The following is a 22,989-nucleotide window of genomic DNA, read 5'->3' on the forward strand; positions in this document are numbered from 1 at the left end:
TTCTGTTCAACAAGCCTCTGGATGCTTCATTAGTTCTGCAGGTGCAGGGTAACCCATGATGTTATGAGTGACTTGTTTGTCATTGAACCTTATTGAAATGGCACATAGTGCATGTTGTCCACCAAGCAAATGCTCCTGTCAGGTATCGAGTATGGAGCCTGCAGCCCTGGCATGTGGTGGCGGTGGTTCTTATTTGGCAGGCTAGCTGAAGGAACGTTGGATCAAAGCGTCCCAGGTGTCCCTGCCTCCCTGGAGGTTGCCCAGGTCAGCGTCTATCCCCTCAGCGTTCTCCTGACCATGCTTGTCCTCGGGCTCACTACTGGACTCATGGTCTGTTGCCAGAGCAGCTGCGTCAACATCTTCTTGCTCCACTGCGTCCCCCGTTTCCAGTGCCAGATTGTGGGGAGCGTAGCATGCAACTACTATCAATGATACATGATCTGGGGGGGTATTAGAGTGCACACCCTGAACTGTCCAGGCATTGGAAGCGCATCTTGAAAAGACCTATGGCTCTCTCTACCACCACCCTTGTAGAGGCATGGCTCCTATTGTCCCGCTGCTCCGCCTCTGTTGGATGGCGGAGCGGCGTCATGAGCTGCCTTTTGAGGGAATAGCCCTTGTCACCCAGCAGCCGTCCATCCAATCAGGCTGGAGCACTGAAGAGCCTCAGCACCTGAGAGTGTCTCAGGAAGTAAACGTCATGGGAGCTGCCTAGGTACCTTGCACAGACTTGCAAAATCTGCATCCTGTGGTCACACACTACCTGCACATTCATGGAGTGGAATCCCTTTCTGTTGACGAAGACACCCGGATCACCCGCTGGCGCCTTGATGGCCACATGTGTGCAGTCGATTGCACCCTGTTTGCGGGGGAACCCAGCAATCGCTGCAAAGCCTCTGGCTCGCTCTGCCTGGCTGGCCTTGTCCTTGCGGTAGTGAATGAAAGTCAATGCACGCCTGAACAGAGCGTCTGTCACCAGCTTGACACAACTGTGGACAGCTGATTGGGAGACTCCACAAAGATCACCCACTGACCCCTGGAAAGAGCCAGAGGCATAGAAGTTGAGGGCCACTGTGACCTTCAGCGCCACTGGCATGGGGTGTCCACCCACACAGTGGGATCTGATCTCAGGGCTGATCATCTGACAAATGGAGGTCACAGTGTCCCTTGAGAGGCGGAGCCTCCTTTGGCACTGCACCTTAGACATATTGAGGTAGCTGCTTCGCCACCTGTAAGCCCTGGCAGCAGGATAGTGGCGTCTTCTGTGGCCCCTTCGGCCTTGGACATCCTGTTGACCCTGCGCCCCTTGTGCCTGCGTCTCTTCCCCCACAGGTCGCCCTCCCCTGGAGGCTGGATAGTGACACCTGGCCTCCTCCCCCTTCTGGCCCTCTCTTCCTCCTCAGAGGAGGTGCCTCCAACAGAGACCACAATCCCCATTCCCAGAGTAAGGGAAGGCTGTCTGATACCTGAAAGGACCCAAGGGTCCTGAACTGAAGCCTCTTATTTCTGCCAAAGCAGCTCTGGAGCGAAATGAAGATGTCCTGTTCACACAAGCAAGCAGCAGCAACTTATAAGCTAAACTACAAACAACTAGCATTAGCAAGCCCACTCACCCCTCATATCCCGTCCATGGATGAAGTTTTTGAAAATGTGGCCTGCCTGCCTGCCCGTTGTGCCCATGCAATGCCCTCAAAATCGCATGGGCTACGTAAACTCCGAGACAATTAGTGTCTTAAGGGTCTTAACTGGCCTATTAATTAATGGCGGGTGCGCCTCCGTCTTCATAGCGCGCCCGCCTAGTGAAATATCTGGAGGGCGCGCGATGACGTCAGGGCACACGCCCAACATCATCACGTGTCATATTACGCTCAGGCATGTCGGGCACACGCCTGCACGCCAAACATAAAATTCTGGCCCATGTGTATTAACATTGAAGGCACAAATCTTTAGCATTATTATAGGTAACTGCCAGAACAGCTTGATTAAATTACACACACACATCTAGGGATCAATTATTCTGCATGTGTTGAATAAATATATAGGTTGACATTATGCAAAAAAAAAATTGTAAAATAATTCTGATTGAAGTATTTTTTCCCCTAAAAGCAAGATCTTGTCCTGTGCCAAAATTGCTGGAAAATGGAGAAATGCATGCAACAGAGTTCACGTTTAGGAACAATGTTTACTACAATTGCAATGCAGGGTAGGTATTGTTCAGTGATTGCGCAACAGCAACTTTACATTATTGCAGTCAGTTAAAAGGATGGTAACATTGGTAATGTTTTCTTTTCTTCTGTATCATTCGCCCTCCACAAATCCTCTTTCAGACCTATGCCATCCACTTTGACCAAACTGTTGGCAGGAAGAGAACTAAAGTTGAGCCTTTGACTTGAATCTCCAAACCAAGAATCCATTTTAATAACCTTATAGTCTCCAGGCTTCTCTAAAATCATAGTAAAATTCCAAAGCAATTATACTTAAAATAAGCCACCACTTTAATTGTGCATTTATTAAATTGTAACAGTTCATTCATTTGTCTCTTACTAAGACTGCTCAAAAGATCCAATTCCTGATTCTAGGCCTGAACTTTACCAATAAAATCATTTTGCTCCCCTACTTTTAATACTAATGGTTCCATCAGATGTTGAGTTATCAGATAAGTGCATTACAAGGCAGGAAAATATTGAACCATTGAGAATACATCAGTTAACATGTAATTGAGACGCACAAATAAATGTACAGAGATCTCTTTTAATACTATTTAGGATTATGTTACAATTTAGTGGACAATTGAAATAAAAGACCACAGGGTAATGTTCAAAGTTTTAAAGTCCTGATTTATATACAGTACCTTCAATATTATCAAAAGTACATAGACAGTGATACTACATTATGAGGACATTAGATTCCGAGCTTATACTTTCCGATTGATCAAAAAGGCTGTTGCCAATGGCCCCTTCAGACAGATATTAGGAAACCCTAGACATAGTTCTTTCTTGATGTTTAAATGTACAACCATATCATCTTCACTGGAACAGTTCACTGAGAAGAAGGCAAACAGTGTGCATTTGGGAATAAATTGAAGGCATTTGAACCCACATTTGGATCTTTTTAACATTAGAATTCAGATTTATTTATCTTCAATAGTCTGCCAATTTGGCACATAATCCTAACTGCCACGGAGATATATCTGTATAGTTATTTATGTCCATTTAATAGCTCTCAACTGTCCTTTGGCACATTCCTGCTTAAATATCCATAGAACTTTACAGTAAAAACAAGTAGAAGCCATTTAGTCCATCTTTCTGTACAGATTCTCAGCTAGATCATTATTAAAAAATCCTATTACCCTGCTGCCTTCTTCAATTCTATTGTGCCACAATGTACCTTTCCTAATGCATAGCCTTTCTAGGAGTTTAGGGAAGAGGGGAATCCAGGGGACGAGCCTTTCTGGTTGTTTTTGCATTCCCCACAGATTTCATAGTGAGATTGAGATAGTGGTATTGATACAATTGAACACGTGTTAAATGATATTATGCACTTATCTAGTAAATACATTTAATTCTTGGTCATTCTTGTGGAAGTAATAAGAAATATTTGTATACGTCTCAGCATTTCTTAGAACCCTTTTTATTATTATCTTTTTATTTTTAGAGTGTTAGCTGGAGCCCTGCAGCTGCAGCATCATGCACTGCAAAATGCTTTGCATGGATGTTAATAAGCTGAAGAATAAACTTTGGAATCTGGTGCAACTCTGACTCTGTAGCAAAGTGAGAATCCCACCTTGGTTGTATTTAGAATTAGCAGCAGTATGAAGCAAAACCACTTTGCAGTGATGCTACGGCTGTAGTGTAGATGTAGCTTCAGTACCTACAACTCACCAATCCCATTCATAATAGTATTGAAACAGAGCATCATGTTGTTATACTGGGGGATTTGTGCACATCAGCTGGTTTTTATTCTGTTGAACATGGTAATAAAGGAAGGGAAATAATACACAGTATCAATATGAATCTTTCTTGTTTACAAAATTACAGGACCAATTTTCCTGTTTCTCTTCTCCATCACCTTGCTTTCTACACCCCGCAACACCACCCTCCTCCCCCACTGAAACCCCCCCCCCACCACCATTTGCCCAGCTCTGGACCACAGAGTGCATTCAAAGTATACAGGCATACAGAGTGTCCAAATTTAGTGGGCAAACTCAGCTCAGTGGCATGGTTCCATTATATGTCCATCATTTGACAAATCCTTGCACTAGGAAATAGGGATAGATAGGAACAGCTGTGGGACTGATTGGTGAGTTTGGAACCTTGTGTGTGCTGTTGGGGAACAGCTACCAAAAAGGACTCTGGCTCCAATTAAGTTTTGGAAGATCCTTGGAATGGGAGGAAAAACATCAAGGCCACTCACCTTTCTGGTGTGTGGTAGTCATTCTGCCTGGTCCCTTATGCCCCTTTTATCTGAGGAGGTCACAGGCCCAAAACAACTTAAATCTTCCAAAAGCAAAATACTACGAATGCTTAAAATCTAAAATGCAAAACAGAAAATGCTGGAAATATTCAGTAAGTCTGGCAGCATCTATGGAGAGAGAAACAGAGTTATCATTTCAGGTTGATGACCTTATTTCAGAACAAATCTAAGAAGTTAACCCTCTGAGTGTTTCTTGTATTTTCTATTTTTATTCCACCTCAATCTTCTTTGGGTATCCCAGCACCTAGGGTAATTTTGGTCTCAGGGAAACAAAATGAGGCAGGAGGGTTGCCAAATGTCACAGCCGCCTAATTCCCCTGGGAGCGTTTGGTTTGCCCTGACTGGAGGACTCGCCTTTCTTTGCTTCATTTCCTGTAATTATCACTTGGAGAATTAGCATTCCTGGGTGCTACTGACAGGAAAATTGGTTCCCCTATCTTTGGCAGTTGCTTTCTTTTAAGATATTCCCCAATCATCTGCTTTCAATGTACAGTCTGTGTACTGAAAACATAATTGGCAAATATATCTTGCTTCAATTTCATCAAACATCTCATACAGCCCACACGTTAGAAAACAGATCAGTTCTGTATCAGGAATGGAGAAGAAGCCATAAAAATGTCTTTCAAGGCAATGAAACTTCTGAAGAAGTTCTTAATGTGAGAAGATAAACCACAAGAGCATATTCCAATTTGCTTTATTTCATCACTTAATTTTATGCAATTTTAATTTTTCTGGGCATGTTATAATCATCAGTAGCACCTTTTGATCTAAGCGGTAATAATATTGGGATTTACTTCACAGGGAATATCATTGTCTGTCTTTTATTTAAACATTGTTTACTATTATTTCAATTACTCGGTAAATGGCTTTGCCACAAAGATGTAGAAACTGATTATTTTTATCTCAGTCTATCAAAGGTTTGTCGTAGGTGTTGTAATTTATTGGCAAAATAATATTATCATGCCTGAACTTCTATTAAAAATTCTATACTGAAGAGAAAGTTTAGTACAAGGTCAACACAATGAATGAGGTGTAGTTTCTCGTAAATCAGTGCCAGCACACATATTGTCATGTTTCCACTGAATTGAAATAGAATGGGTGGGAAGCTCTGTAAATGTGAACAGCAACAAGAACATACACCCACACAAGGCTGATGACGAGGATTAACCCTGTTTTAAAGTCATTTTTTTCTCCCTAAGCAAGCCAGACTTGCTTTTCTAATATTATCTTCTACACTTCTTCCTCACTATGTCATGTATAAACAGTGATTGAGAAGGACGGTTTCTCATGCCCTTCTAGCTAGGAGGTGTATAAGGGCTGTCCAGTGATGACTCAATTTGCCACCTCCCCTCACCTGAGAGAAGTGACTAGCCTTTACTGCATATGACATGAGGTTGAAAACTCAGCAGAGTTAGGGGGTGGGAGTTATAAATTCTTACCTCACCCCCATCTTCTCCACTGCTATATTTCTGAAGGTTTCTATTGGTGAGAATGTTAAAATTGAAACCTAAGTGGCTGAAGCTTTGTAGTGAATTGCAGAATATTAATTGTTTCCTCTTGTTTTGTTTAACACTGTTGGTAACTTTATTTGTTCAGATACATTCTTAGGGGATTAAACAGCAGCACCTGTCTACATGATGGGACATGGAGTGATCAGCAACAATCCTGTGAACGTAAGCATTTTGTATACATGTCGTATTGCGAGTTTAATCATCCTACTAGAAGCACCTAAAGGTAGAACAGAATTACATCACATGCACTACAGCTGGGTAATGGAGAATAATGTAAAGAACAGTTGGATGCTGGGTGTTCATGATATGTTAATTATATTGTTAACATACATAGGTGAAGGGCATTGTTTAATTCAGTATCAACAGCACTTGTAAAGAGAGATAGGCCTTATGTGACCAGTGGGCACACAGGTGGCTGGAGTGCTTCATCAGCCCCCAAAACCACTCAAAAGAGTGTAAAGAGAGACTGCCCCTTTAAGGGGCTATCACTTTAATTTACTTTAATTGTTTTTTCCCCCTGGTTAATTAGGTTTAATCAAAAGAGTATAAAAGAGAGATGGCTGGGACACTGGGGTTAGTAGGTAGAAAACAGATAAATGTAATGTTGCAGTATGTAAATAAACCTATTATAAAGGGAAAAGATTGATGTCTAGTTTCGTTTCTCACCATCTGGCTTGGGATCCAATTAACACTGAGGATGTTGAATCTTTCTCAGTGGATGAACTGCAATGAACCAATCACCTTTATTGATTTAGTGTTCAGCAGCCTTTAGAAATACATTTGGCAATTATTTTCAAATTGTGCCAAACATTTTTTCACAAAGCTGCTGCCTCCCACAAACTAGCAACCACAAACACCTTTTGTGACATCAACATGTTTTTGGTTATTTCTTAAGAAACATATTTATAATATGGTGACTGTTGAACAGTCTGGGAAGAATCAACAAGACAACCAGAGAGCTGAGTTAACTACCACAGAAGTGTGTCATCTCCTCTTGTAGCATAATGAGTAAATGCAGTGCACCATGTAAATCAACCATAAGGTTTTGGGCTGCTGCTAAATTAGTTGGTGTCAGCCAGTTGGAGTGTAACAATTGGGATCAGCACAGCTGGGCTACAGTATTGGTTGACAGACAAGAAGCAAAGAGTAGGGATAAATGGGTCATTTTCAAGTTGGCAGGCTGTGACTAGAAGTGCCACAAAGATCAGTGTTGGGGCCTCAGCCATTTACAATCTGATTTAGACAAAGAGAGAGTATTGTATCTAAGTTTTCTGACAATACAAAGCTAAGTGAGAATGCAAGCTGTGAGGAGGACACAGAGATACATTTAAGAAACATAGACAGGTTAAGTGAGTGGGCAACAAGGTGGCAAATGGAGACCAATAGGAAATATGAAGTTATTCACTTTGGTCACAAGAATAGAAAAGCAGAACTTTTTTTTTTAACGAGTGAAACTGACAAATGTTGATGTTGCAGAGGAACTTGAATGTACTGCTACAAGAAATACTGAAAGTTAATATGCAGGTACAGCAAGCAATTAGGAAGGCAAATGACATCTTGACCTTTATTGTAAGGGGATTGGATTACAAGAATAAAGAAGTCTTACTACATACAATTGTATAGGGCTTTGGTGAGACCACACCTGGAATACTGTGCATACTTTTAGTCTCCATACTTTTTTTTCTTGAGTTCTGTGCTTGAAAACAGGTCTGACCCACAGCACCATGACCACCAGCATGGGTAGGGCAAGGAGGCAGGTACCAAATCCACCCCGGCTGGGATGGGGATCGAACCTATGCTATTGGCACCAATCTGATCTATATCAGCCATCCAGACAACTGAGCTAACCAAACCCCAAAGAGTCTGAGTTGCTGTGGCAACATAAACTTTTACATACATGTTGCAGACTGGAGCTATGAATAGTGATGGTAGAGGCTCCAATTTCTTTTCATCACATGGCTGACCAAGAATCTTTCCCACTCTTACTGCCTGCCATTGGCCTGTGGATTTACAAGTTGATACTCAACCTGTTTGGCATGTTATGGACACACCTTTCTTGGCCATCAAGTCCTGGAGTGGGACTTGAACCGAGAGCTTCTGGCTCAGAGGCAGGAATGCTACCGACTGCACCTCATACTTCCTCGCCCTACTTAAGGAAAGATATACTTGCCTTGGAGGTCACAAGATTGTTCCCTGGGGTGAAAGCGTTGTCCGATGATGAGAGGCTCAGTAAATTGGGTGTATATTCTCTGGAGTTTAGAAGAAGGTGATATCATTGAAACATACAAGATCCTGAAGGGGTTTGACAAGGTAGACACTGAAAAGTTGTTTTTCCTGGGTGGGCAATCTAGAACAAGGGGGCACAGCCTCAGGACAAGGGGCTGATAATTTAGGACTGAGATGAGGAGAAATTTCTTCACTCAAAGAGCTGTGTATCTTTGGATTTCGCTACTCCAGTGGGTTATGGATATTCCATCATTGAATATATTTAAGGATGAAATAAACAGATTTTTGGTCCCTCTGGGAATCAAGGAATACGGGGAGTGGGCAGGAAAGTGGGGATGAGGTAGAAGATCAGCCATGGTCATGTTGAATGGCAGAGCGGGCTCAATGGGTCGTTTGGTCTACTCCTGCTCCTATTTCTTATACTCTTACGTTAAGGAAGGCAAAAATATCAGGAGTTCCTGCTGCATGGTACATGCTTCTGGACATAAAGTGGGGACAGGACGAAAGAGCCTGCCAACACTCACTTGCCCTCATTTATCGGAAGTAGGAGGTCTTGAGTGCAGCAGTAGCATCTTCACCTTTAACACGGATCAGGACCTTCAGGTGAGGAGTGCAGAAAACTGGGGAGGGGAGATACATCTTTGCTTGTTCATGTTAATTCAGGGTTGACTTCGGAAAATTGCTGCTTTTGCACACAATTTAGCAGAACATCATTAGCAGAACATTAGGAGCAGCTTAATGACAGAATTTTTCATCCCGTGGGCGGGCACATGCCTGACCTGAACAGGAGTGAAATAGTGAGCGATGACGTTAGATGAACGTCCTGATGTCATCGCGGACTCCTGCGATGTTTTGGTCAGCGGGCACGCGCGAGAGGTGGTAGCGCGCCCGCTGACAATTAAGAGGCCTATTAAGGCCCTTAAGTAATGAATTAAGCTGCATTTTTCGCTTCCCGCTCAACCATTTGGTTGGCAGCAGGCAAATAGGCCAGGTGGCCTTTGCATTTTAACAAAATGTCATCCATGGGCGGGATGAGGTTTCCAATGCTTACTAAAAAAGCAATAAAAAATTTTTAACACCCTTTTTATATGTTCCTCTTTATGTGACTGAGTCACATATGGGGACATGTTTATCTCATATGTAAAAAGTTTATTTTTGTATTTAAAATCCATCAGCTCCCTGAGGCAGCTCTGTGCCTTCAGAGAGCTGTCAGTATGGGCTCCCCGCGCATGCGCACATTTCAGCGCTCGCACTCCTCCCGCCCCCACCCCGGCAGCACTGAGGCTCTCAGCACGTGTTTCACACTGGCAGGCCGTCAATTGTCCAGCCAGCATGAAATCGCAGTCGGAGACCAATCGCGGGCTGAGGTCAGTCTCGCGGCCGTTCCCAGGCCCACTCGCCACGCCCACTCGCCAAGGGGAAAATCCTCCCCTAAATGTCTGTTGGATCCTGGTCACCAGTTTGTTTGGACTTATGGATCCAGGTTGCATGCTTGTTTTGGGATGGCCAAGTTGGTACCATAGACATAATAGGGTCAGTAGACACTTCTTAGGTGGAACACATTCTGTTTATTTACAAAGGTATTCAGCAGCTGCATTTGTGTGCTTTCAACTCAAACCCTGTCTCTACACTTCAGACTCTAATATAGACTATTGACGTAGCCTGCGCTATTCCTCTATTGGATGTTAAGATCACGTGATCTTCCACTATAACATTCTTTTTAAAGATATATTACTCATCAGATTACCACAATGTCCGATCGCTAGACTAGGGAATGATATCTTCTAAAGCAGGCCATAAAGGAAAATAGGACCATTTGGAGGAGTAGGAAGAATATTTATACTGTCTCCGTCTCATTGATAGGTTATTCTTTATTTCAGTTGTACTATCAAGAGGAGGAGCCAAGAAGACTTGATGCTTCCCTTTAGAGAATAAGTGGACTGCAAGTCCTGTTGGGCCACTTGTGCATATTTACCAGAGGTTAGCCAAAGAGTGGCAATGGCAGAAATGCAGGATGGTGTGTGTCCTCTCAACTGGGAAATGTTTTCTAGCCAACATGGGAAGGGAAAATTAAAAAAACTACAAAGAAAATTAACAAAACAAAATAAACTTTTTGTTCACACCATAACCTGTTATGTGCTACCTTTGACCTAGTATTGGCAGGCAGTGTGCAGCAACTTGTATTACCAATGAAGTTGATGTTTACCTTTGTTTTGTATTTTCTGTAGCTGTGCAATGTCCACCCCCAATTCCACCAGTAAATGGAAGAGTCAATTTTCGTACCACAGGCCAGCCTAAAGCCGTTTCTGTCTTTGGGGACATGATCTCCTATGAGTGCAAGGAACACCTGGCTTTGATTGGAAATGAAACAGGCTTCTGCCTAGCCAATGGAAAATGGACAAATGCGCCTCAATGTAAAGGCAAGTAATCATGATAGCAAAATTAAATGACAGGAGTCTCCACCATGTGTATGTTGCTCTGAAATTTGTAAGATTAAAAGATCTAATATGTGACTGCTGTATTATTCAGGTTTGTGCACATGATTGGAAGCATGTCTCATAGAATTGTTACATTTATGGTGTTCTGAAGTCCCATCAACAATGATTTATGGTTTCTTTTTCTCCTTCATGTTTTATTTGGAGCATATGGAGCAGAATTTTGCCATTGTTGGGCAGGCTCAGCGGGGGGTGGTCGGGAAGCCGTCAGTCGCCCACGATCAGGGCTGGACCGTGATTTCACGTTGGTGGGCCAATTAAGGCCCACCTAGCATGAAATGCATGCCGCAGCGCTCAGCACTGCCTGTGCGGGGGAGGGAGGAGGGCGAGCAGGGAACTTCGCACATGCACGCGGGTGCACACTGGTAACGTTCCCTGAGGCACAGAGCTGCTTCAGGGAGATGAAGAGTTCTGAAAAACAAAAATAAAGAATTTTTAAAAGTTAAAAAAAATGTTCCCTCATGTGACTCTGTCACATGTGCAAGGACATATATGAATGAGATGTAAAATTTTTTATTTTACTTTTATTTGCTGTTGGAAACCTCATCCTGCCCATGGATGAGGTTTCCTAAAAAGTACAAAGGCCGCTTGGCCTTTTTGCTTGCCTGCCAACCATAAGGTTGGACGGGCAGCAAAAAATTTAAGTTAATTAATACTTTAATGGCTTTAATAGGCCTTCTAATTGTCAGCGGGCACACTGCTGATTCCCACGTGCGCCTGCTGACTGAACTATCACTTGACTGCGCGTTGATGTCGGGGCACTTACCTGACGTCATCGTATGTCATTTCACGGTTGAGTGGGTCAAGCGCACGGCCGCCCACCGAGGTGAAAATTCTGCCCACAAAATCCAATATTGCAAACAGATCACAAATTGGAGCAGGAAAGCTGGTAACACTTAACAATTAATGTGGAAACAGTATTTTTAAATTAAAGATTTAGACCTGGTGCAACACACCTTTTAGAAGACATTGTAATTGTGCACTGTCATATAGTAATTTAATATGTCCCCAAATCTAAGGCAGTATTGTTTGACATGGAACAATAAATTTAAAGCCTATCTTAAAAAATATTTTTTTTTGTATTATAGAAGTGAAATGTGGAATGCCGCCAAAAGTAGTAAATGGATTTATGGTATTTGCATTCAAACAAAGCTATAACTATGGGGACTATATTGATTATGGCTGTGTTGAAAATTACATTTTGGATGGCTCAAGGAGAATCTTGTGTGGGAAGACAGGAAACTGGACTGAAAAGCCCATGTGCCGAGGTGAGACAAACTGAATTGGAATTACAAGGGAACAACTAGGATCAAGCTACCTGTGGATAACAATGTTCATCGTGCCTCAAGGGATTGAGGTGGCACTGGAGTATTGTTGGCTATAGCAAAAAATGCATTTAAACCTATTTACTTTATATTGTGCTAATACATTCCTTTTATGATGCATTTATTACTTCAAATTGCTTCCAGTATTGATAATGTGAATGGTAAACCTGTAACCACTACTACTTCACTCTAGTATCTATAGCACAAAAAACAATTTCAGGGTCCTGTTCTTATAGTTTTTGCTTTAAGTGATATTGACCTTTGTAATATCCTTTACATCATCAATTACTGGATGAGCAGAAATATCCTCCAACTAAATATTGGGAAGACCAAAGTCCCTACCACAAACTCTGTTCCTTAGCCACCAACTCTAACCCTCGCCTTGTCAACTAAGAGTGCCTCAGCTCATCCGCTGCAGAAACCCTCATCCATGCCTTTGCTATCTCTAGATTTGTTTATTCTAACACTCTCCAAACCAGGCTTCCATCTTCCACCCTCCATAAACACGAGTGTACACAAAACTATGTTGTTTCTATCCCATTCACCTGTCACCCCTGTACTCGCTGACTTACATTGGCTCCTGGTCAGGCATGCCTCAATTTTAAAATTCACATCCTTGATTTCGAATCCCTCCTTGGCTTTGCATCTCCCTATCACTGAGACCTCTTTCAGCCCTACAACTCTCTGGGATCCCTATTTTAATCACTCCTTTATTGGCGGCTGTGCCTTCAGTTGCCTAAGTCCCATGCTCTGGAATTTGCTACTTTTTTTTGCCCTTCGCTACTCCTTTAAGATGATCTTTAAAACCTACCTCTCCTTATGTGGCTCAATGTCAAATTTTGTTTGTTAATGTTCCTGTGAAGCACCTTAAGGCTTTTTACTATGCTATTTAAATACAAGTTGTCATTGTTATTGTACATTCCAAATTGCAACATGGATACAAACATAGCCTGGCTTGTACATCTCAACTTTCAAAGTGATAACAGGGTCCTTGGAGCAGGAGTCTGCTTTACTGCTGAAATGGACAAATTAGATTTTACTGACTTGAGAATCATAAGGTCCATGGTTTATTTTCTCAGTGGTGCAGTATAATGTTGTTAGATCTTAAATGGGATAGTTAAGAAATGTGGCTTTATTAGTAACGTGTCTGAAAACAAAATTTATTGATAAGATGTGCTTTTACTTTTCCAGCTCCATGCATTCTACCTGTAAATCGAGCTCGCATATTCTACAATGGGATGAAGCTCTGGATAGATGATCTCCCAAAGAAGAGAGTATTGCATAAAGAAAGAGTGGCTTTTTACTGCAAAGACAAAAAGAACAAATGTGGATACCCAGTTCTGACTCAGTGCATAGATGGTAAAATTGAAACTCCTGCGTGCTATGATGGTAAGAATGATTCTGGTTATGAAGATGCCTGAAAGTCTTTTACGTTAGTTATATTGGGCGGAATTTTCTATTCTGGAGATTAAGTCCAGTGGCAGGTGGGAAAGTTGGCATGATTCCCACTAGGTGGTGGGATAGTTGAACATGCACAATCTTCCACTTTTCAGCACATTAATTATGTATCTGCAAGGAGCTCAGCGAATCTTGAGGCTGGGTGGGCAGGAAGTCGCATACCCCATCGTCCCCCCATGGGGTCGAAGGTCCTGGCGTTATATTTAAAGGGCACCCAGGCAGACATTCACTCAATGCAAGCCAGGAGCTCCACGTTACTCCTCCAGAGTTCTTGCAGCCACAACTCGTACTGGAGAAGCTGGCAGATGTGAGCAACCACATCCTGGGGCATACGAGAGCGCTTCTGGCATTGCCTTTCCTTCATCTCTAGATAAGAGCACTGCCAGTGACAGACCCTTGGTTGGGCCAATGCTCACCGTTCTAAAGGCCCTGCTGTCCTTTGCTGCTTAGGCCCTTGCTCCTCCTGGCCCTGTGCCAACCTGCAATAGGCCCTCCATCTTCACATCTGGATGAGAGCCATTATCAAGGCAGGGGTGCCTGCAGCCTGCATCATCGATGCCTCAGTGGATATGTGAATGAATTGAAGTGATACATTTAGTGGGAATATCCTTTACAGGTTTCTCTCCATCTCAAAGGCAGCAAGCCAGTGCTAAGACCTACGCCTGGCCTCCATCTAGAAATTTCACCCCACCCTTTCCAAGTAAAGGACATCCTGGAGGACCAGAGATGTGTGTTCCTCCCGTTCATATAGGACTGCGTAAGGAGATATTACTCTTTGACCAGAGTGATGAAAGCCATGTGCAAGAAGCCTCCCTCTGACACTATTCTGCTTGTCCCCACTACTCCTGAGTCTATAGAGAGACCATTGCCTTGGCAACATGGAAAGACTAACCGCTTGAGCCTTTGTCAGCCATGACCATTCACATGGGAGGATGGAGGTTTGGAGTTGAGAGTTGGCTGCCATCCACCAGCGTGCCCCTTGGAGGTATCCACCTCCCTCCATTCCTTCATCCCTGTCACTGACAGCAGCCGATGGCAAATGGCACAGGATCAACGGCAGCTCCAGAGCTTGCTGGGATCTCTATGTTATGAGACCTATAAGTCAGGAACAAATGTAATAACCTGCTGCAATGTAGGCTTCACCTGAGAAAGGAGAGCACAACTGAGCATGGTTGACATCCAGTTGCTTCATTATTATTAGGTTGTCCCTTTAGTTGGCCAATTGTGCTGAACTTAAATTCCACCCATCCAAAAAGAATCTCTTCCCACTTCAAGAGATCTCACTGACTGAGTAACTGCGTGGTCAAAGTTCAAATTTGAAAAACGCTGTGTGTTGCCTTTCAAACTCACTCCACCACCTTCTACCCTCCCCCTGCCGCCCATCAACTTCCCCCCATCACCCTTGACCCACCCAATATCACCATTCTTCTCTCCTCTCACCCTTGAATCGCCCCGTTACCCTGGACCCTATCACGATCCACCTTCCCACCTTCACATACCTTCTCACCCCTCAGAGCTGACACTCATTACTATGCCTGTGCCCATCCTGACCCTGCTCCCTCCCATTATCTGAGCTACTTGTTTGGTCTCCCCCTCCAACCTGCATTAAGTCCCATTCACCCTTCACTCCTGTGCTGGTTGACCTACATCGGCTCCTGGTTCAGTAACACCTCAAATTTAAAATTCTCATCCTCGTGTTCAAATTCATCCGAGGTTGCCTCTCCCTATCTTTGTAACCCCCTCCAGCATATCACCTCCAACTCTCTCACTACTCTGCGCTGCTCCATTATGGCTACTTGCGTAGCACAGATTTCCTTCAGCCCAACATTGATGGCTATGCATTCAGCTGTTTAGGCTCGAAGCTCTGGAATTTCTTCCCTAAACCTCTCTGCCTCTCTCATCTCCTTTTAAGATGCTCTTTAAAACCTACCTCTTTAACAAAACTCTTTGACCACTTGTCCTCATATCTCCTTTTGTGACTCTAAGCCAGATTTTGTTTGATAGTTGCTCCTGCATGGGATGTTTTTACTAGGTTAAAGGCGTTATATAAATGCAGATTGTTGCTGTTCTTGCCTTAGTCCCTTCATCCAAGAACTAAAGATCTTCTTCCTCCATGTTGAAAATCAATAACATGCTTTTTTATCTCATTTCTTCGTGCAGAAAGACATATCAATGTGTTTTAGGAAGTGGTGGAAGAATGTCAGAGCATTTGTCTTATAAGTGACATAGGTTGACAGGAGTGTGTACAGACACAAAGGGTTTGAAATTCTGATGTGTCTTTTCCACCAGCACATGTGTGGCAGAGTGGAACGTATGACACTGAAAGTGAAGGTTATGGACTCTGTTCTAAATGGTGGAGACAGAGTCATTGACATGGTCAGGTGGGCATGTTATGCCTGAAAAGGTGCATAAAAGGATATGCCTTTATCTGCATGTCAGAAAGCAGGGTTGCACCTAAATAATACACAGGAAGACCCTGAGGTCCTTCCCCAGTTGAAGAGTATTAAAAAGTCTTCAGCTCTTTTGGGAGCCATTAATGTTTACATTTAAGTATTGGTTCCTGTCTATAATTGATGGCCTTCTGGCAAGATTTAGGGTCTTTTCTGAGACCTGAGCAGGACTCATTCTAGCTCTTAGGTGTGAGGAGTTCCACTAAGGCCTTTTAAGAGTGTTAAGGCCAGAGCTTCTAGGGTGGAATGAGAGCTCTCCTGACATGTCCACTTGACGTGGGCAGAATGAAAAACATGGGAGGAAATTTTGTAGAATTGAATTCTGCATCAGCTTTAGGTACCTTGTAGGTAATGTGTGTGTGCGTTCCACCCAGGGTCTAAGTAAAATTTTGAATCCAGGAGTTTTAATACCTCCATCTTTTGGGACAAGGTCTTCAGCTTTTACTTTAAGCTGCTGTGTGTTCTGTTCATCTGCACTTGAGTGGGTGGAGCAGGCCCATTGAAATTTCAAGCTGCTTCTGTTGGTTGATCTCCTGTGGGGTCTCATGCACAGGGTGTCATGTCTAAGTGTAGCTTCAAGTGAAGCAGCACTTAACTGGGCAGGACATGCAGGCAAAAATTCAGTCCCTATTCTAAAGTTGCAGGCAGGAAGGTGTAATTCCAGTGTGACAAGCTTACATAGGCAGTTTCCATTATAAACAGGGGCAAAGGAATGCTTGCAGACATAGGATTTATAATGTTATGGATGGATGGGTGGAATATTTGACATGAGAGATGAAGACACAGATGCGGGGGGTGCCTTGGAGGGATGTCACTGGAGAAATAAAGATGTAATTTCACTGACACAAACTAAATAACCTTGTGTATGTCTTTTACAGAGCCTTCAGCTTTTACCTATAAGTTTGGATATAGATCACTTCCATCGGAAATAACACAGTGTTAACGTTGGAGCAATAGAACCATTCTCATCAGCAAAGTATCATTTAAATGAAATATAATCAAAGCTTTATAAAATGTTCACAAATCTCAATTAGTAACAAAGTTACATAATACTAGTAACATTATATTTGCAACACCTATTTTTTTGGACAGGCTACTACTGATTTTGTTTGCGGACATCACCTTAGCTGTCAAACGTAGCACAGCACTGCTAATAATTGCATAGCTTGGTGCCAACGTACATTTTAAGCTACATGTAATTTATTGCCAAAATCTAAATTACACCACTTTTGTTTATTCCTAAGTAATGACACTAAATCACTTTGGCTGACACATGAAATCACTAAAACGAATAAAATCTTTGTTAATTAATACATATCTTTGATTCATTTAAGCTTAGTGATGTATTTGTATTGGTTGGATATTGGGATCAGTGCACTGTTTTCAGTTATCTATGTTTTTCATCCTGAGAGATCATGGGATCAGCAAAGAGCATAAATACAGTGCACCTGTTGAGAAAGCAATAGAAAGCACCACAAAACAACCAGAGTGTAAAAGTGACTTTGCAACCAAGGAGTGGATGCTGGGTCCGAGGGAACTAAGGCTGTGATAGAGGGAAAGTATTGAGGTAAGGATCTAAGATAAGGAACATTAAACCAGGTAAAAAAAAAGAGGTTTAAATCTTAAGTTTTTTAAATCTTAAATTTACTTCTGTTAAGTTTAATTAGTTGTCTAATAAATAGAGGCATGCCAGGGCACTTCAGTCCGGTCAAATCCACATCCTGTGCCATGTGAGAACTCTAGGATGCTTCTTGTGTCTTGGAAAACTGAATGTGAAGCAGTGTTGTCAGTTGGAGGAACTCAAGCTCTGGGTTTCAGAACTTGAGCAGTAGTTGGCATCACTGCTGTGCATCCGCAAGGTTGAGAGCTACAACAAGCTGCAATTTAAGAGTGTGCAGGCAGAGAAGGAATGAGTGACCACCATACAGACAAGGAGGACTAGGCCAGTAATACAGGAGTCTCATTTTCTGTATATTCAGTATTCAGTTCTGATTACAGGCGAGGATTATGATTCCTCTGGGGAGTACAACCAGAGCCATGACCACAGTACTATAGGTGGCCCAGCTTTACCGGGGGAGGAGCAAGATTGAGAATCCAATAATGATAGGGTATTCAATAGTTAGGCACTTCTGCAGCACAGATAGTATGTTGCCTTCCTCGTCTCAGGGTCCAGGATGGCACTGTGTGGCTTTGGAACATTCTGAAAGGGAGACAATGAACAGCCAGAGGTTGTGGTTCATATCAGGTCAAAAGAGGGATGAGGTCCTGCAGACACCAATTAGGACACCAACTATAGGACACCAACTAGAGGGAAAAATATCGAAGAACAAATTTGCAGGTAAATTACAAAGAACTGCTGGAACTATGGATTACTGATAAAGGGGGACTTCAATCATCCTAATATAGACCTGGATAATAAGAATGCAAAGGGCAGAGGGGAGGGAGAATTTCTGTGCGTTCAGGAGAACTTTCTTGATCAGTATGTTTTGGGTTGAGCAATGAAGGAAGCTTTGTTACATCTGGTTTGTTGGGGGAGGAAACAGTTAACTCACAAGGAATTCAATTGCTAGGTTAACAACCTAAGTACCCAGTTGGATGTATAAAGGGGAAAATTTTTTAATTTGTCCCTCATTATATTAATTTAGTTTAATTGGTTTCATCAAAAGAGTGAAAGGGAAAACAGGTGGGGAAAATTATCTCTGTAGAGAGTTTTATGCACCAGAAATAAAACTCTATCTGAAGGAGTCTGTCTTGGTCTCAGTCTTTATTGCCAAGCAGCTATTGGAGCTTAACAGTGGTAGCAGAGGATGGTTGCTGCTTGTAAGTAAAAATATTGGAAACAAAACTTCCTCCGGACAAAAGACTGTATTTGAAGTTAACTTTAAGAGCAGGGTGGTTTCGAGTCACTCAAAAATACGTGAATCAGAATGTAGAGTGTCAGGGTATGATTACCCACTGATGTTTTCTTAGCGTCAACCATATGACCAATGGAAGAATGAAGTAACCATTTGGTCACGGGTTAAGTCCTTGCCAGAACAAAAACAGGGAATGGCCTTTGCACTTTTGCTACCATATGAAAGCAAAATAAGATGCAGAGTATGTTCAGAGTTGGAGCTTGAGCATTTGAACACAGATGAAGGTTTGGAAACATTATTAGACTTTATGGGTAAGATCTATCAAAAGGATAATTTATTAAATGCTTACGAAGTGTGGTCAGATTTTGACAAATTTAGGAAGTTGGAGGATAGTTGCATAGAAGATTACATAATGAAATTTAGTAGACTATATGCAAGATTGCAAAAATCCCATCTGGAAATTCACCAATCAGTGCTGGCAGTTAAGTCACTAGGCTGTGCCAGAGTATCGAATATGAACAGGCTTCTAGTTTTGACAGGATTTAAATTTGCAGAAAGAGACACGCTGCTAGAACAGATATCAGACACTCTTTAAAAAAAAAAAATTCCTCAGAAAACATTCCTTTCTGGCAGCGTTCATGGCACAAATGGGTCATTCAGCAGTAAGATAGAAAATGGAGGATACAATGTTAACGGGATGGCGAGATCATCTAGAAACAGGACACAGACATCAATATGAAAGGAGATTTGTAACTAGAAATGATGAGGACAGAAACACCTTTGACAATTATAGCAGGAGAAAAGAATTTGGGAATTACAACAAAAGAAGGAACTCCAGAAATGTCCAGGGTATGGTCAATCGGTGTTTTAGATACGATTCAAAATACCATTATACAATGAACTGTTCTAAATGATATAATTAGGTGTTCAAAATTAAACATGAGACAGAAGACTCCGAAGAAGAAGATGGAGATATTGACCCAAGGGAGGGCATTGTATCGGTTACAAAAAGTTTCAGCCCGACGATGAATGTCTTGGTTGTAGAGTCCTTCAATTGTGCGGTACTAGATAGCGGATGCACGTCTGCTGTGTGTGGAATAGACTGGTTAAAATGCTACCTGGACTACTTAAATGACAAGGACCGGAATAAGGTTAAGGAATTTGAGAGTTCCAGCAGCTTTAGATTTGGAAATGATAATACTCTAAAATCTTTAAAAAGGGTAGTGATTCCCTGTAAGGTAGCTGGAGTCAATCACTTCATCAGCATGGACATAGTTTCTAGCGAAATACTGTTACTGTTGAGCAGGCCATCGATGAAGAAAGTGCAAATGAAGCTGGATATGGAAAATGCACATGGCCATTGTATTTGGAAAACCTGTGGATTTACAATTTATGCAATCTGGACATTACTGTATTCCTTTAATTAATGCTAACTTTTCTACTAAGGGAATTAAAGAAGTGCTATTAGCATCACAGGATAAGAATTTACAGGACAAAAAGCTAATTGTGTTAAAATTGCATCGGCAGTTTGCCCACCCTTCTTCCCAAAGATTAAAAATTTTGCTAAGGGATGGTGAGAACACTAAACTACCCTGTTTAGCCCTTTAAGTACTTTGTAGGTTTCAATGAGATCACCTCTCATTCTTCAAAACTCTAGGGAATACAGGCCCAGTTTCTCCAATCTCTTTTTTTTTGAAAAATATACTTTATTCATAAAATATCTGGAAGAATATTCCAAAACATTTCAAAATCACCATCACATAAGTACAATCAGATTCAACTTTTACACATGTATCACAAGGTGCATCAATACAATCAATGAATATTACAATCATTTCAATATGGTTAATGCAGACAATCAGTCAATGTTATTGGAGTTATCAACATACATCATGTTCACTCTGAGGTGCTTCAATACATTTATAATACACTTAGTATTCACTGCATACATTCATTTTGAGCTGTACAGCCCGAGAGGCTCTCAACAGTTCCCAGCCCCTCGGTGCACCGTGGCAGAAAGGTCTTAGACAGCGACCTTTCCCCATTGCGCCTTTGCGGTGGCTGCCCCAAGCTTTAATGCGTCTCTCAGCACATAGTCCTGGACTTTGGAATGTGCCAGTCTGCAACACTCGGTCGGGGACTCTTCCAGTTTCCCCAATCTCTCTTCGTAGGACAGTCCCACCATCCCAGAAACAAGTGTGGTGAATTTTCGTTGCACTCCCTCCATGGCAATAATATCCTCCCTAAGGTAAGGGGACCAAAACTGCACACAGTTCTCCAGATGCGGTCTAACCAAGGTTCTATATAATTGAAGCAAGACTTTGCCACTCCTGCACTCAAATCATCTTGCGATAAAGGCTAACATACCATTAGCCTTCCTAATTGCTTGCTTCATCTGCATGTTAGCCTTTAGTGACTTATTGATGAGGACACCCAGGTCCCTTTGTATATCTACGCTTTATAATCTCTTACCATTTAAGAAATACTCTGCTCATCTGTCCCTCCTATCAAAGTGGATAACCTCACATTTTTCCACATTATATTACATCTGGCATGTTTCTGACCACTCACAAAGTCTGTCCAAATCCTCTTAAAGCCGCTTTGCATCTCCCTCACAACACACATTCTCACCTCGCTTTCTGTCATCCATGAAGTTGGAAACATTACACTTGGTCCCCACACGTTGGTAAGTTATTCAATTGCGGTTGAGATCCTATTAACCAGACTTTTTACAAATTTCAGTTCTGCCTTAGACATTCTCTCAGGTTAGGCTTGCTGGATTCTCCCATAAACCAAACCATGTCTCTCACACAATCAGGAGTTTATTTTCACTATATAACATTGGGATATACAAGTGAAATCCAAGGGGTGGAACGATGAGATCCCCTTGTTTATGAATTGGATATTGTGTTCCTCACGTCTTCACATGCACTTCCCCAATCTTTGCAGGCTAAAATGATGAACACTTCAGCGAGACTTGGTCAATGTAAAACTAAGGAGCTGGTTTATTTTACAGAATACAGGTGATTGAACAGGACAGCGATTCAACCATTAGAATCATACAATGATACAGAAAGAAGGAGGCTACTAGGCCTATTGTGCCTGTTCTGTTGAAGAATCATACGGACCATCCGTCGTATGTGGCGGAAGGTGTAAAATTTCTTTGGTTCCGTTTTTGATATAATGGTCCAGTTTAATTAATGTATTTTGTGACACCTCTGCGAGGATCAGGTGAAAATATATCCGGGGTATCATGTGTGTTTTGAGGATTTCAATCCTCTGGATAGGGCGAAGAGCTGCCTTCAGATGCTGTCGGACCTGCTGAGTTTTTCCAGGTTTTTTTGTTTTTGTTTTTGCTTTGGATTTCCAGCATCTGCAGTTTTTTGCTTTTATCTATTGTGCCTGTGTTAGGTTTTTAAAAATTCGTTCACAGGATGTGGGCTTCGCTGGCTGGGCCAGCATTTACTGCCCATCCCTAGTTGCCCTTGAGAAAGTGGTGGTGAGCTGCCTTTTTGAACCGCTGCAGTCCATGTGGTGTAAGTACACCCACAGTACTTATAGGATGGGAGTTCCAGGATTTTGACCCAGCGACAGTGAAGGAACAGCGATATATTTCCAAGTCAAGATGGTGAGTGACTTGGAGGGGAACTTCCAGGTGGTGGTGGTGTTCCCATCTATCTGCTGCCCTTATTCTTCTAGATGGTAGTGGTCGTGGGTTTGGAAGGTGCTGTTGAAGGAGCCTTGGTGAATTCCTGCAGTGCACCTTGTAGATGGTACACACTGCTGCTACTGTGCACCGTCGGTGGAGGGAGTGAATGTTTGTGGATGTGGTGCCAATCAAGCGGGCTGCTTTGTCCTGGACGGTGTCAAGCTTCTTGGAGCTGCACTCATCCAGGCAAGTGGGGAACATTCCATCACACTCCTGCCTTGTAGATTGTGGACATGCTTTTGGGAGTCAGGAGGTGAGTTGCTTTCCGCAGGATTCCTAGCCTCTGACCTGCTCTTGCAGCCACAGAATTTATATAGCTAGTCCAGTTCAGTTCCTGGTCAATGGTAACCCCCAGGATGTTGTTGGTGGGAGATTCAGAGATGGTAATGCCATTTAATGTCAAGGGGTGATGGTTAAACTCTCTCTTGTTGGAGATGGTCATTGCCTGGCACTTGTGTGGCGCAAACGTTACTTGCCACTTGTCAGC

General features: G+C 42.5%; 2 protein-coding genes across 2 annotated transcripts in view; both read left to right on the top strand.

The window, feature by feature from the left end:
- The window catches only part of LOC144667596 (beta-2-glycoprotein 1-like), a 32,044-nt gene extending 14,793 nt beyond the window's left edge, over window positions 1-17,251 (top strand). The window contains exons 3-8 of the mRNA XM_078529034.1: window positions 2,107-2,203; window positions 6,070-6,146; window positions 10,439-10,630; window positions 11,794-11,973; window positions 13,222-13,419; window positions 16,817-17,251. Of these exons, the coding sequence (XP_078385160.1) occupies window positions 2,107-2,203; window positions 6,070-6,146; window positions 10,439-10,630; window positions 11,794-11,973; window positions 13,222-13,419; window positions 16,817-16,881 (809 nt within the window). The 3' untranslated portion in view covers window positions 16,882-17,251. The remainder of the gene's footprint in view (window positions 1-2,106; window positions 2,204-6,069; window positions 6,147-10,438; window positions 10,631-11,793; window positions 11,974-13,221; window positions 13,420-16,816) is intronic.
- Window positions 17,252-17,347: 96 nt separating this feature from the next.
- cep112 (centrosomal protein 112) overlaps window positions 17,348-22,989 on the top strand; it is a 432,841-nt gene continuing 427,199 nt past the window's right edge. Inside the window, exon 1 of the mRNA XM_078529029.1 lies at window positions 17,348-17,505. The gene's annotated coding sequence lies outside the window, so the exon portion shown is untranslated. The remainder of the gene's footprint in view (window positions 17,506-22,989) is intronic.

Source organism: Cetorhinus maximus, chromosome 24 (genome assembly GCF_964194155.1).
Source record: "Cetorhinus maximus chromosome 24, sCetMax3.hap1.1, whole genome shotgun sequence".
Taxonomy (NCBI): domain Eukaryota; kingdom Metazoa; phylum Chordata; class Chondrichthyes; order Lamniformes; family Cetorhinidae; genus Cetorhinus; species Cetorhinus maximus.